The 15,520-nt window shown below is 40.8% G+C and overlaps 1 protein-coding gene across 3 annotated transcripts in view; it reads left to right on the forward strand.

Moving 5' to 3' along the window:
- trpc7b (transient receptor potential cation channel, subfamily C, member 7b) overlaps positions 1-15,520 on the forward strand; it is a 61,459-nt gene that overhangs the window by 9,515 nt on the left and 36,424 nt on the right. For 2 of the 3 annotated variants that reach the window (XM_085789779.1, XM_085789780.1), the window contains exon 2: positions 12,002-12,764. In XM_085789779.1, the coding sequence (XP_085645905.1) occupies positions 12,002-12,764 (763 nt within the window). Of the gene's footprint in view, positions 1-6,310; positions 6,935-12,001; positions 12,765-15,520 lie in introns of those variants that run through there. The other variant, XM_085789778.1, reaches the window with a different exon arrangement.

Raw genomic sequence — 15,520 nt, forward strand, 5'->3', positions numbered from 1 at the left:
GAATGGAAAGAAGAGAGGGTTTAACAGACTTTTACTGGCTCTGTGTGCGTGCGTGTGTATGCGTGCATGCATGTGTGAAAAGTGTGTGTTTTATTGTCAAGGGCACCCCATGGGATTTGAAGGCCATTACCTGAGCCATTTATTCTTGCACTCTCCATTAGCAGTCAAAGGGAATAGGTAGACCCTACCACATTTCTCCCAGAAATTGCATTCATAATTACACTTTACAACCATATATTGATGAAAACATAATATCACCTAATGAAAATATTGGCATGCTCTTGAGTTTTCCATTTGTTTTCTGTAAATCAGCCACGTCATATCAAAAAGATAATTAAAGGATTCATGAGACTGCAAAAAACACATACTGTTGATATCCAATATTTTGCCAATTTGATCAGAAGCATCATGGTCTTTGTTAATACTTAGGAAGTCAGTGCTTTCTGGGAATGGTGCACACAGTTTTTGAGTGTTCCTTGGTGTGCAATTAGTGATTTGTAAATTACATTTTCAAGTAGACATCAGCACACATTTAAGGTTAAACCAGTTGTTTTTGGAGGGCTCTCTCTCAACAACTCCAGACCTTTTCCCACTCACATACAGTGGGGATGTCAAGTTGTTTAGCTTCAGGAGATGCCTTAGTGCCACAGACAGTGTTGATCCTCCCAGCATAAGCCACTGGTGAGGATAATTGATAGGTATTACTCCAGTGATCCATTCTGTATGGGGGATTGAAACTGCATTTGCCACTTCACATGGAATACTATTTGGAGTTTGTTGAAACTCTTACCCCTGGAGTGAAAACATTTTAATTGTTAGCAAGTAATACATCAATGCTATTAATTAGGAAAGAAAACACTTGTTTTGAACTCATCACATCATCATTAAAACTAATTCTCATTGGCTTTGGGAGGATGATTGAGAATCTTAAATCAATTGGACCTTGACAAGGAAATGCAGCTTCACGTATTCATAAATTGTCTCCCTTCAAATCTTCTCACAATTTGTCACAGATGCATTTTGGAACCTCTAATATGTATGTGTAGAGTTATAGAAAGGCTTTTCTAAATTGAATAACGTATACTGAGCACCACTCAGCATATTTTCATTTGCTTATAGGCTGATCAAAGGACCGATAATAGCTGTCATTTTGTATTTTGGCCCTGTAGGGGCAGTATTTAGTATGCCGAATAAAAACATAATTTCAACCAACCAACGGCCAGTTTGATTATAATTATAAGAAGAAGTAGTGTATTAGTTGTAGTACTTGCTGAATTAGCCTCCTAAAAATATGTAAACGTGCATGGCATAGCATATTACAGAACCAAAAACACTTTCCATCATTTTCCATAATGAGTTAGAGTCTTGTGTCAAGGTAGTAATGTATTGAATGCACTGAGGCAAGGAGGGAGCAGGAAGGATGTCATTTTTTATATATATACGACTGTGAGTAATGTGTATGTATGGCAGATGTGTTTGCTGCATTCTGATATTGCATTATGTGTAAATAATAAATGGGCATGACTGAGCACTACTTTGAGGGATTTGAATAAATCAAACCATTCAAAATATTTTGGTGTATCACAAGTGACTATATTTAATAGCAGAAGAAAAGGACAGGGCTAAAGAAATTTTCTCAGAGCATTTATTTGCATGAATTTGTGTATGTCTGCGGTTGCATTTATGTGAACTTAATAATAGCACATGTGTGACTGTGAGTCTGGTTCAAACACCTAAGCTTAACCACTCACACACAAAGTGCTTGATATATTTAATAAAGGCCAGTTAGTAGAATACTTAATTAAATTCTCTGTCACAAGTCATTCATCAAACCCTGACAAGCAGACATAATAAAAGTTTTAAACACTTCAATGCTTCTCCCTCTGCTCTGTACCAATAAAATATGCATGAAGTATATATTGACTTCAGTATCTGCTTGTTATTACCATTTCAGCTGTAAGAGATCCCAGTGGTTGAATCGGAGAGAGAGAGATTGAAGTAAATATTCAGAGTAAACTAAGGAACAAATCAATAAAGAAACGTCACCATCATCTCCTGCACTCAGGGGACAGCTGTACGCACTGATGACATGACATGTCATTGATCAAGTGACCAATGAAATTATCATGAGGTCAATGGATTGTGTGAGTGATTGTTTTGTGCCCCTCCTCATTTGACACATTAACACTGATTGGCCTGTAAAGTAGATAGGACCAGAAGCCAGGTTGTTGCTTACATGTGAGGTACAGTATCACTGTTGCTCTCTTAGCTGCACTGGTTAGGGCTAATAGTATTGGTTTACAGTTTTTCCTCCTTTTTACTCCATATAAACCATTTCCCACAAGAAATGCGCCCACCGCCGTAAGACTTGATTAAGACACTAAGTTACTGAAGTCAAAATGATGGACCAGTTCACTAAGTGGGTATGTCCTTTGTGTGTCTCACAAATTTGAAACAAAAAAGTTCTCCAGCTTCCCAAGAGTCTCCATAACAGTGTTGAACAAAGTCACACAAAATAAGGGAACAACTCAATGTTTTTGCTGTTTTTGTAATTCATAGGTGCTGCTGCTTTGGTGTGACAATTGTGAGTTTGAGTTTGTGTTTAATTGCCTTTTATTGATGCTTGTGGTATATGCATTGGGATTTAGACATTTCTTATTGTCTTTTATAAAGGCTTGGACAGTATTTGTATGTTTGGGCTTTACTTTGCAATAGCCAGTTTCTCTTTTCCTTATCTACCTTTTTTTTTTTTTTTTTTACTTAAAACCAATAGTTTTGCTATCTAAAAATGTCACTCGGGTAATTAAGTTTTAAAGCAGCTTCTAGATAAATGACATGGATGGCTGCCAAAATGAGTAAGGGACTTTGGGGGCTTTCTGTGGCCAGAATCATTGGTGGAGACCTGCTGTCCTCGACATGCCTGATGGGGAGGAAGGTAATGAGGACTCTGAATCTGGCGGGACGGCAGTGTTGAAGCTTTCCCTCCTGTGCCAGCATCCTAAACAGCTTAAGGCTACGTGGACTGTCAGCTCTTTCTGGTGGACCTATGCCATAGATTTTCAGAGGCAAACATCTGTAAAAATGCAGCATCTTTATGCTTATTCTTTTTTCCTTGGGTCTAAGTGATAGCTAGAGTCACTGAACAGGTCCATCTGCTGCTTGTCCAACATAATGGGTTGAATTAGCAGCTGGATGGGTTCATGAGTTGTTGGTTTTTCTACAAGATGTTCTGGGCAGGAGATGACACAGTTGGGGGGAGGACACTGACAACAGCTGAGAAGAGGAAGGGACTGTGCTGTCGCACCATGTGTCCAGTGTATGGTAATTTGTCAAGTGCAGGTGAATATTCGGTTTGGCCTCTTGTCAGGTCTGTAGAGACAAACTAAAGCAAATCAGAAATGGTCCTTGAAAAGTCCAAGTACAATATGTGTTCCTATGTCAAGTATGACATGTCTGAATTATAGTGGTGTCATAGGAGCTACATGTTTTGACATACCATGAGAGAAGAGTGTTTTAATGTTTGGGCTGCTAGCTGGGATTTGAGTGTGTTTAATGTGATTTGGCTTGGTCTTTGTTCTGTTCCAAGATGTAATTTGATCAAACATTTAGATCTCTGTCTGCCTGCCTTTCATCTCTATCCGCCTCCATCTGTCTTCCTTAAACATACCAAGAATAAAGTATCTTAACTAGGGCTGAACAATATATGCAAAATATATTGATATTACAAAACAGATTTCAGTTAAATTGGTCATTTTTGCGTCTCAATTTTATTGAAATTGATATATAAATGGTGATGAAGGTGTGATTTTTGTTGGGGTTTGTACCAAACAAAATTTATCTTTATCATCATCTCACTCTTAATGTGTGGAAAATATAATTTGCAGGCCATATTTGTAGCAGCACAGTTCTTTATTTATCGTCTGTTAATGCATTTTAGCCTTGACCATATTACAATTTTGATAACATTTTAATAATTGCCTAGCCCTGTCTTAAATAATTTACAAGGGTGTATCTATGTTACAAACCCCTCCCTATTAGCAGGTTGTTTAGTTTCACACTGATAAGGAAAAAAAATCACGTGTGAGTGACATTAAACTGTCACGGGAGCTCTTAACTAGTGTGCGGTCTCCTTTTTTTGTGTCTTTCTTGGCGGTCGAGCACCTTCAATTTTTTGGGATGTGCGTGTAGCTACCTCTGTTTTTACCTTAGTTTCACACTGAACCGTGTGACACAGAAAACTGCTGCTGAGGGTTTTGTAAACATCCCATAATCAGTGACTTCACAGCAGGAGTTTTTCCTGTGACAAGTAAAAGACTCCTCAATTTCATCCTTTAGAGAAACCGTCCTTTACCCACAAGTTGCCCTTTTTGAAAAGCCTAACAAGTAATTCATTTGTATTTAATGAACATTCACAATGGATTTTTGTGTTTTTGTGTGATGTAGTAAGATTAGTAGTCCGCCTTTAACAAGTAGTAGTACTAAGTAATTGTTACACTCGCTCACCAAGACACAGGCTCCCTTATGCATCAAACAGTAACATTTTAAATACAGTAGAAGCTTGTCTGGAGAAAGCATCCTTAACGTAGGCTAGTGATACTCTTAGAATAACAGCTTTCTGTCAGATCAGTGTGATACACACACACAGCCACTCAGTACCTCTTGACATTCAATCAGGACTCTGTGTAGTGGTATACAATTTCTACCAGTTCCTACTAATCTCTGTATTATGGGGACGGACCTCAGATGGATTAAGGAAGACCTTTAGCAAAGGTAATGCATTACCAGTTAGATGTTCTTCCATTCAAGGTCGCCATGTGTAGAGCATTTAGATTACTTGGTAAGGAAGCCCCAGTCAGTACTGTAGGTAGTTTGCCAAATGGGAACTGAAAATCATGAGGAGCGTTTTGTATGAGCAGCTTGTACCAGCTCTTCAGTGTCATTAAAATATTCTTTTTCAAATGTGTAATTAATCCTGCAGGGCTACTTTTATTAGTTTTTCATTTGAATCCTATCACTCTGATGTGAGCGAGATGTGAAAAATATAATGTACAAAATATTTTATGGTTCTCTTACTCTCATTATTTCCTAGAAGAGCAATTATGCTATCCTTTTTATTTCATAAAACATTCCCTGGGAATTACTTTGCCATTTAGTCGAGCAATTCAAGCCACTGCAGTGATCTAAGTAAGTATTGAAAGCTAGCACATGAAAGCATATAATTCAACATACAAAAGCATAATAGCTGAACAAAGTTGATCTTCCCATGTTTATAGATAAGCAATTCAACTGAGAATATATTTTATTTATAAATGTTAGCAACTGATAAATGGTGATAATAAAAACTGTTGTTGAGCGCAATTGGATTTTTTTTTATGATAACAAAGTCTCGATTTTTCGGTACTGTTTTCTACCAAAAATATTCAGTGAAAACAGTATGTCATGTGATGTTGATGTTGATCATTTGTTTGTGTGTGTGTGTTGGATGCGTAAATACAAGGGCAGATCAAAGAGCTGGGTTAGGGCTGGTTATTGTCTTGTATGGGGGTGCAGGAAGTCTCCTTCTTGACTAATGGGCTTCTGCCTCTAATTACAGGACCAAACACACACACACACAATGATACACACTAACAGAGTGGCAGTCAAACATGGGATATCATTTCTCTTCATGTCTAAAGAAGGCGTCCTTCAAAGGGTTTTTTTGTCCAGGTGTGTGGGGGAACATACCAAAGAATGAGCAAAGACTCCATGTACACTGTGTCCTCAGATTAACTCACCACTGAGATTAGATGTCAGAGACTGTAAGTATTAAATGTTTGTTCTCTGAAGCAATAACAAGATTATGTCAGTACCGGTAATTGGCCAACAACAGGTGGACATGTTAACCCCTTCACTTCTCAACCTAACCTCCAGCCCCATTATTATGATTCCCTCTCTTAGCTTTCTGCCTTGATGGTTTATTGTTTTATTATTCATGCTTGTATTTCTTCTCAAACGATTTTAAAAGTCAGTTGTGTTGTAGTACTTATCTGCACATAGGTTAACCTCTTTAAACAGCACCATATCAACTTTTGGAAGAGCACATGGGCATTTTCAAATACTCTGCAACATCAGACTAACAGTTCAGTTTAACAGCTTTGCTCCATATTAATGTAAATGCATACATTCCCTGCCGTTGGGCCAATGCACAGTGTAAGTAAGTTGAGCTGTTTTGTGATGTTGCCACTTGCACGTTTTCTTCCATTTTGTAAAGGGCTGACGCCCTGCGCGCGCACTCTGGTGCTCTCTAATTAGCGCGAGCGCCCGGGTAAAGGTGGAGGCTTGGCTCTTCGTTACTGCGCTGCTCAGAGGAAACTTGTCCAGCCGAAACTTTGACAAACATCTTTGTCTGTCGCATAGCTGAAATAATTTGAAGTGTATGTTGCTGTCGAACTCTCACAATGTCTGACGAGGCAGAAGAAAGCGACAGCGGCGAAAGAGCGCATCTCTCCGACTCTCCCTCTCCACCTCTGCCTGTCTGCCTTCCCCGAGGATCTCCCTCCTCTCAGCGGCCCCTAGACTTCTTCTCCTCCGCTTCTCCGCTGCTGGGGGACACAGACCCGCCTTACCTCGCCTCACCGGAGTGTCTGCACCCCTCTCCAGAGAACCGGGAGCCCGGGGACTCCCCACACTTTTCGCCGCACCGCAAGTTCCTCCAGCAGCGCAGCGGGGATACCACCGGCTCTCCGCTTCTCTCCGGCCAGGATGTGCGGATAGATGCAGCGTACGACCGACACGATGAACCGTTTCCCAAGTGGAGAGGACGCGGCGCGGCGAACACTGAGCGCCTTCAGCACCGCGGACAGAGACTCCACCGGGCTCCAGAGCTCTCGGACTATGGGAACCACTACTCCGTGGAGCACTTAGACCCCGAGTTCAACTCCGAGACCCGGCAAACGTGAGACACATTTTATTACTATCTCACAACTTCAACTTACCTATCCAGAGAGATGAGAGATGTCTATAGTTGCAGGGCCTTGGGTAGAGTCCATGTGCTTATTTGTAAGCTCTGCAATTCGCAATTATGGAGAGAGGACATGGGGTAATAGTCTGGAAATGCCAGAACTCTTCAATGTGTAGAAAGTCAAGAGGCAACTTATCCACTTGGCTGTCAAGAGTAGAGGTCACTTTTGGAGAGAGTAGAGTAAAGCAGCCACCTGCACACACCTGTCTATACAACTATGTGCCAATGGCTGCCACTCAGCTGTGCTTTATAGGGGCCTGGACTGGGATATACAAAAGATGTTAGTGACAGATCTTCATATTTATTTGTTGTGCATCTGCAATCAAATTGCATTTATAATTTAAAACTGGTGCCTTCAGAAGGAGCTTTCCCACTAAGACTCTTTAAGTCTTCACTGAATCATACTTTAACTTTTGTTGACTTTATTTTTGATAATTTTGCTTAAATGCAACCGTGCAGCCTAACATATTGTTTTTAGTTTCCTGAATGGAAGATCTGAAGCTTCCCTTCTCCTCCTGACATAATTATATTTATGTAAGTTTGAATGAACTACTGTCTTTTGGTTGTTTTCCACTACAGCCCCTGTTGTATTGAGACACAGTACCTTGATCACTTTCAGTGCATGAATGCATTAGCAGAGGTCAACAGTCTGTGTGTGTATTAGCCTGAGAAAAAGAGAGTCATCTGGGCCAAACCATTTGACACTGAGTTGGGGCAGACCACAGCAATCAGTTTGCACACTGCAGACCTACAATGTCACATTCTTGATTGGGAACCCGTCTATCATTTTGCAAGTGTAATGTCGATATAATTCCTTTCAGCTGTCTTATAGCTGTCCTATAACTGCTTCAATGATAGATAAGTGCTCACAAGAACATTTGGTGGATGCAATCCATTGCATCCATGAAGGAAACATCCACAGAGACAAAATGGAACCTAAATTATGACACTTAATGGATATTCATGTAGCAGTGCCAGCTTAGCTATGAGTATCAGATATTGAGCATGGCAGGCCTCAGTGTTGGGTCTTTGATCTTCCCTGTTCTGCCCCTTTGATACACCAGTGTTCAGCTCGCATGGAAAAGCATGTATGCTCTCACTGATGCCTCGCCAGGCTAAATGTTGGGTGTCTGTGAAAGAGAGGGTGTAAGCGCCTGTTTCTCATTACCAATGAAATATGGTGAGCAACTCACCTTTGATCTTAAAAATTGGCAATTTACTGCTTCACAGAGTGTCAATGTGAGTGTGTGTATTTGATAAAGAAAGAGAGTGAGAAGGGGGGAGGGGGCTCGGAGTGTAACTCTTTTCAAGTATTCTGCTCATGCCTGCACTGATAAAATACTAACTCATTAGTCAGCCCTGTAAATATTCCTGCTGAGTCAAAACTTCTCTTTCACACCTGATTCCTCTTCTTCACATGGGCTCTTTGTTTCATGTTCACCAGTAAATGATGTAATCTGGTTGATTGCTTGAACTGATTAGAGATAACCCAGTCCCACAACATTCAGCTGTGAGAAAAAGAACATGTTCATCAAATTAAAAGTTAATATACAGAGTTTATGAGAAGTTCAGTATATTCCAAAGCTGTTCTCGAAGTAGGTTGTTTACACTTACATTTTCATCACATTTTTCAGTGCTCATGCCTTAATCCTTACATTTCTCTGTGTTTTTTAAAATCAAATTAACAGGAAAAAAACACCATATCAGAGGTGTTGCATTTTAGAGCCAACTTAAGGTGACATTTGCATTACTATCATTCCAAGCATGCCAGTTTTTAGATTGATTAGTCTGTTTTCTTTTTACAGTAAATATTACCCACTTCCTTTGATATGCCAAATACACAACCAATTATAAAACCACCTGCACACTGTGAAAATTTGAAAACACCCCAACAGACCAGGAATGTAGCTTAGATTGAACCAGCTTAGTGATTTGCTTAGATGAGCTACATATATATTTTATCAACAAGAGACACTTTCCTGGCACCACACTTGCAAGTATAATCCAGTATGTGAAATAACTATGCCTTTAGATCATGGAAGATATCTGCAGGGCTGTGCTGGAGTTTAAATGATAGTTGGAATCACCAGTAGCCGTCATGTGAGATCGTGTCTCCAGTTTCTGACAGTTTGGTTGTTAATAGGAGAGAGAGCAGCTTGCTTGGACAGGCTCCCTCAGTGATCTGCAGCAGCCTCTGACTTGGATGCAGCATCAAAACGAGAGCTGGGTAGACACAGCAACAGCTACATTGTTGCTGTGAGGTTTAGGAATTGAAGTCTATAATCATAGGTTCAAATGTTTTTTACCAACACTAAATCAAATGCAATGTGAAAAGGTTGCTGACACTGCAGTTCCCACTTCGAATCAAGACAATTTCAGTGACTCTCAGTTATTATTTTGGTTTTACTTGGGTATAGAGGCCCGTCAAACAAGTCACATATTGTTGTTATAAATACATGACAAAAACATGTGACTTGTTGTTTGACGGGCCTCTGTACCCAAGTGGGTCAATACTTGACCTTTAAAGATTAAGGCAGAAGAATGGACTTGCAAGTGGGATGAGATTAAATGTGATGCTTTTTAAAAAAAGAAAATGTAGTAGGATGTCTTCCTTTAGCATGATATAATTCTGCTACATTCATATGGAAAATAAAGCCTAAAGTAACAATGGCAATATAATGAGTTATTGAGTCTTAACTCAAGTCTTATACTACAATAGTATATGATGGCATATCAATACAATTACTCACACTTTCCATGGGCAGACTTAAAGATATACAGTTCCTCCTTTACACACTTATTTTTCTTTTCATTCTTCTGTGTCTCTATCTGCTCCCCACACACATAGTATCTATCCATCTCCATTGTGTCTCCCTCCTCCTGTCTGTGTGACTCTAATTCCACACAGAAATGATGCAGGTAAATTCTATTTCACATCAGAATCACAAACAGTCAGAGATTGATGGAGAGGAAGATCGAGAGAGATGGAAAATAGCAATTCATTACCTGTCTATAAGGTTATCTAAATGGGTTGGCAGCCAGACTGTCCCCTCATTTATGAGGAATCCTTCCAATACTTACAAATATGTCCATGAAAGAGATGGTGTCTGTGGAGGTGGAGGATTGGTATAGATGTTAGATACACCTTGCAAGATAATGGATTGTAGCGAATCCACAGCACAAAGTATAATCCTGTATAACACCTCTTTGACACAGTCAAAAAAAATCTACTGTTCTTATCTACAGCATGTAAAGGTTGTATTGAGGCCACCCAATTGCTTTGCATCACATTTTACAGTTTATAGATTTGGGGTCCACATTTAACACGCTTAATCAAGGGGCTGATGTTCTTCTGGTTGCCTGTTATGTCCACATATGTATTCTTGTGTCTTCACGTGTGAGATAGTCTGCAGTTATCCTTGTGCATGCTTCTGTATGTGTGTGAAAGAAAGAGAGAGGCATCTACCATTGATTGGCAGCCTTAGGCACAGCAGATTGTGTAAATTGAAAATCAAGAGCCACAGATCTTTTATACACTTTAATCGCACACTGATAACCACAGTCTCTCCTGCACATAGTCATACTATGTGTGCACAAACACACATACAGAAAGTCACACCCGTGGTGATGTGACTTGGTGAGCTCTCTTCATCTTTGCGGTTCCACCTCCTCCAATGCCCCCAGGAAATACTCCCACCAGTTCCACCTTTTCCTTGGATGTCCAATGTCTCTGTGCATACATATAGACACACAATCCACACACGCACATGCAATCTATGTGGAATGGCGAATGACCTGAATAACAACCTGTTTTTTATGCTGGTGACACAACTTATTGTGAAACTGGACCCCTTGTTATTTGCAAGGTCACAGCACCAATTCAGATTATGCTGACATGCAAAGATAAATTGGAAATTCATTTTAAATCACTCAGTAACAGTTGGTCAAGTTGTGCTCTGAGTGACATGATATCACATTAGCATACATTAAATCCCAAATCTGAATTAGTTATAACATGGTGGAAAATCAAACTGTTGTGGGTTATAATTTTTCACCAGCGCCGCTCCTGATTTCCAGTTCTTGCTTGTCATTTCAGAGCTTGTATTGCAGTATTGTCCAGTATATTTTGCTCTGCTCCCACATTGTCACTCAGGCTTTTCCTCTCTCAATTTTCCAGCTTTGTGGAACATCAAGGCTTTCTCCCCTATGTGGGTCAGAGTGTCAGACCACACAGCAGGTACACACAGTGTGACAGATCTTTGTGTTTCTAAAATACAATCGGAGGAATACAAAAGAGGCAATATAATGTGTTTTGCAGCAACAGTGGTGATTACCAAGGGTTCTGGTGAAGGTGCAGCCAGTTCTTGTTATTATTCTCTTATTTGACAAGTCCCAATTGGTGATGGTTGTTTACCTACTCAGTCCTGCTGGGATTGTGATGGTGTTTGGAAACCTTGCCTTATTTATGAGGTAAAATAAATAAAGACACATTGCTTAGAACAGGAAATGCATGCACATTCCTCTGATAGGTTAAGACCATTTCACTGCTGGATAAAGAGACATTTTGGATGACCACTGACTCATAGTGTGTGAGTTTGTCATTCCAGTGCCAATTAAGGTGACAGCTTTATCTCTCCCTTGCCAAGCAGAGCTGTTGACCTGAAATGCCCTCGTGTCAGCTTTGACCCACGTAGCCTATTGGTTCATTGATCTGGCCAGAGACAGATATATAACAGATGTCGTGTAGGAGCTTTCTCTGAGGTCAGTGAAGAAGTCTGCGTTAAGCACTGCCAACTGTGTGACAGCAATTATGCTGTTTGCCTTGTTAAACCACAGTCAGTATTGCTTCTGTAATTTACTCTCACCTCTATCATTTGCTCGCCTCTCCATCACCGTTTTCTGAATCTTTCATGGTTTCTTTTTCTCCAGCGTCTCCTATCAAATCAATCCTTGTCATTTTGCTGTGTCTAACAGATTCCTCCCCCTCTGTCCTGTCTACAGGGTGGAGGCCATGCATCGCCGGCACACTACTCTGAGGGAGAAGGGGCGTCGCCAAGCAGTACGGGGCCCGGCCTACATGTTCAATGAACGTGGCTCACCACTCACTGCAGAGGAGGAGCGTTTTATGGATGCTGCCGAATACGGGAACATTCCGGTGGTTCGCAAAATGTTGGAAGAATCCAAAACCCTTAACTTCAATTGTGTTGACTACATGGGTCAGAATGCTTTACAGTTGGCGGTGGGCAACGAGCACCTGGAAGTGACTGAGCTGCTGCTGAAGAAGGATGGTTTGGCGAGGATTGGAGATGGCCTGCTTTTGGCTATCTCCAAAGGTTACGTCCGAATCGTTGAAGCCATTCTCGGCCACCCTGCCTTTGGTGGGGGCCTGCGACTGGCTCTAAGCCCCCTGGAGCAGGAGATGCGTGATGACGACTTTTACGCTTACGATGAAGATGGAACACGTTTTTCGCATGACGTCACGCCAATCATCCTGGCTGCTCACTGCCAGGAGTATGAGATTGTCCACATCCTTCTATCAAAGGGCGCACGTATAGAAAGGCCTCACGACTACTTCTGTAAGTGTTCAGAATGTGTGGAGAAACAGAAGAAGGACTCATTCAGTCACTCACGCTCCAGGATGAACGCTTACAAGGGCCTGGCCAGTGCAGCTTACCTGTCGCTCAGCAGTGAAGACCCCGTGCTGACTGCTCTGGAGCTCAGCAACGAACTGGCAAGACTGGCCAACATTGAGACAGAGTTTAAGGTGAGGTGGTTTCTGCATACTTATTTTATATTTTTGCCTATTATGGAGTGACAGAACAGTGTTGCAAATTATATATAATCTCTTTAGATGTGACTGTAGCCCTCACATCTTCATCGCTGGGTTGTTTTTTATGACTTTTTGCAGAGTTTAGGCAGAATTTGAATCTCGAGCTGTATGAAAATGTTAAGACCCATCTCTGGCAATGTGTCAACCCACTCCTGCCAACAACTCAACATATAGTAGTCACTAGACTCTCATTTTGAATGGATTTCCCAGTGCGGCAACAGCTGTTTATTGCTCTTCTGAACTTATTACCAATGCAATCTTTCCTCAGAATGTGGTGAAATAAGTATTGCACAGTGGAACAATATATGGGGAAATGTGAGCAATTTTTGGACATTTACCCTGAAAAATGACTGCATAGCAAATCCTTGTTTACTTCATAAAGCTGGTGGTGGAAAGACGTCAAGAGGAGTGCATGTGTGTGCATGTTTGCCTGTGTTGTAGAAAGTTATGTTGCTCATGTGGGTAATAGTTTATGATATTGTTTGAACCGGCTGGATCTAAGCTCTTTCTATCTTTGACACATACTGTAGCTGTCCCCACACATGAACACAAACACCACAGTATCTTTGTAGCTGAGGTTGTAAAGGTAACTGTAAACTGTCTCATTAACAGGAATCCAACCTACCTGGGTGTGCTAGCATCTGCCCTGAAGCAGGTTGATTGGCTCAGGCAGGGGGCACAACATACTCACTCACTTGCATTGCATGTCAGGTTTGGACAAGCTTCAAGTATCAGTATGAGGTACAGAGGATGATGATTTCCCCCTATGGTGCCAGCTCCTGAATCTGTCCCAGTTCTGTTGGCTTGGGGTATTGAGGTTACCACTCTAACTGGCAAATGAGAAGAAAAATTCCTGGATAACAACTCAACTGACTCAAAAAAATGTATACAAATTACAGACATTAATCTTTGATAGATCATATATGATACAACCATAATTCAGTGAACAATTAAATAGCATCTGTGCTTAATTCAACCATTGCACATTGCACTTCTCTGGCCTCCATCTCCATCATTGTTTTAGAAAGAGAAACATCACCACTACAGTATTTTTGCAGCTTTCCACACTGTTTTCTGGTTTTAGCATGGCAATAATTGCAAGAAATCTAAACCATAGTGTCGCCCTTTGTCTCTCTGCAGGGAGACTTATTAAAAGCGACTTTGCTGGAACTGTGGCTTGATATCTTTTGACAGTTTTATTTTGCACAGTATATAAGAAAAGAGCCCTTTTTTCTGTATCAGCTCTTATTCCCAAAGCCAGCAGAAAGTTTTGGTTGTGTTCGTGTCACTTTGAAATGACAGACACTGCATAGATCATCATCCCATTGATCATGTACTGAATTACATTTATCGTCAAGAACATTAATACAGAAAGTCTGATCATATCATTGAACAAATCAGATGACATGACTTTGATAACATCACAATTTCCGTCTTTCATTCTCTCATTTGCCTCTTTTTGTCCGCCCATGTGTTGCTACTTTTGTCACTCATGGTCTTTTCATTTCTTTCTGTCCTTTCCTCCCTCCTGCTGCCCACCTTTGTTTGTCACTCGGCCTCTCTGCTTGTCATACCATTCCCCATCTCCAGACAAGTTAATGAGAAGGGCTCACCTGAGGGACCAGAGTTGTGTTGGAGCTCATCTGTCTCATTAGCATCTCATTATCACCCCACTGTCTCCCTGTCCCTCTTCACACCATCCTCTTATTACACTGAAATATCAAATAATGTTAAAACTTTATTCAAATAATCTTAGAGAGTCCTGAGGAAGTCAATTGCAACTAAAACTTAGGGCAACACGAGGTGTATGTCACTGAGAATGAATATGGCATTTTTAATGATGCCTTCTTATTCCAAACATACGTGCTTGCCTGAAAAAGTAATATATAGCAAAAACTTCACAAATCAATATTATATAATCAGTGTACATGTGCACACTGCAAAGTGCAAACAAATACAATTTTCTCACCAACAGGCACAAATATTGGATGATTATGAAGAGACTGCTAAAAGCACATCAGGACCCCCTAACAGCCACACATTTATCTTCAAACATCACTTCTCAAGACAGACCATCAATCTCTTATGAGCCTCTGGACACACATAGACACTCACTTTCCACATACCCTTAGGAAAGACAGAAAGAGAGAAAATAAGGAGGAGGAGGAGGAGAAGGGGGTTGTCATTTAATTTTTTAAATCACATTTCAGTCTGCTCTTGTATCCTGCCAGTTTGAGTTAGCTTATGTAGTTTAATTTGGCTTCTTTTCATATTGTTAGAAATGGAGAGTCGAGACGGACAGCAAGTGAGAAAGTGACAGTGGTGGATGTCCACTCTCTCTTCTTCTCATTTCTCTATCTGCCATCGCTCTCGCTCTCTTTCTCTTTCTCTCCATGTTTAAGGCTTGGCTCATATCCCCCTCAGTCCACTCATCTGTAACCATTTTCACTCTGCTTCACAGTGCTCTGTCTCCAATTTCAATCTCACAGCATCACTCTCTTTCCTTTATCTCAACGCCCAAGGCAAAAATCACATACCTGGAGAGTTTTGATTGGATTGTCACATGGACTGTGTGTGTGTGGTGTCTGTATGTTTGTGTTCTTGATGTGTGTATCACGATGCAAATGGAATTAATTAAGAAAGCGTTCTTGTTCCAGTACTTCCCCGAAGCTCTGCCCTCAAAGGTAAAC

Source organism: Trachurus japonicus, chromosome 10, assembly GCF_045865225.1.
Source record: "Trachurus japonicus isolate A0001 chromosome 10, Traja_1.0".
Classification (NCBI taxonomy): domain Eukaryota; kingdom Metazoa; phylum Chordata; class Actinopteri; order Carangiformes; family Carangidae; genus Trachurus; species Trachurus japonicus.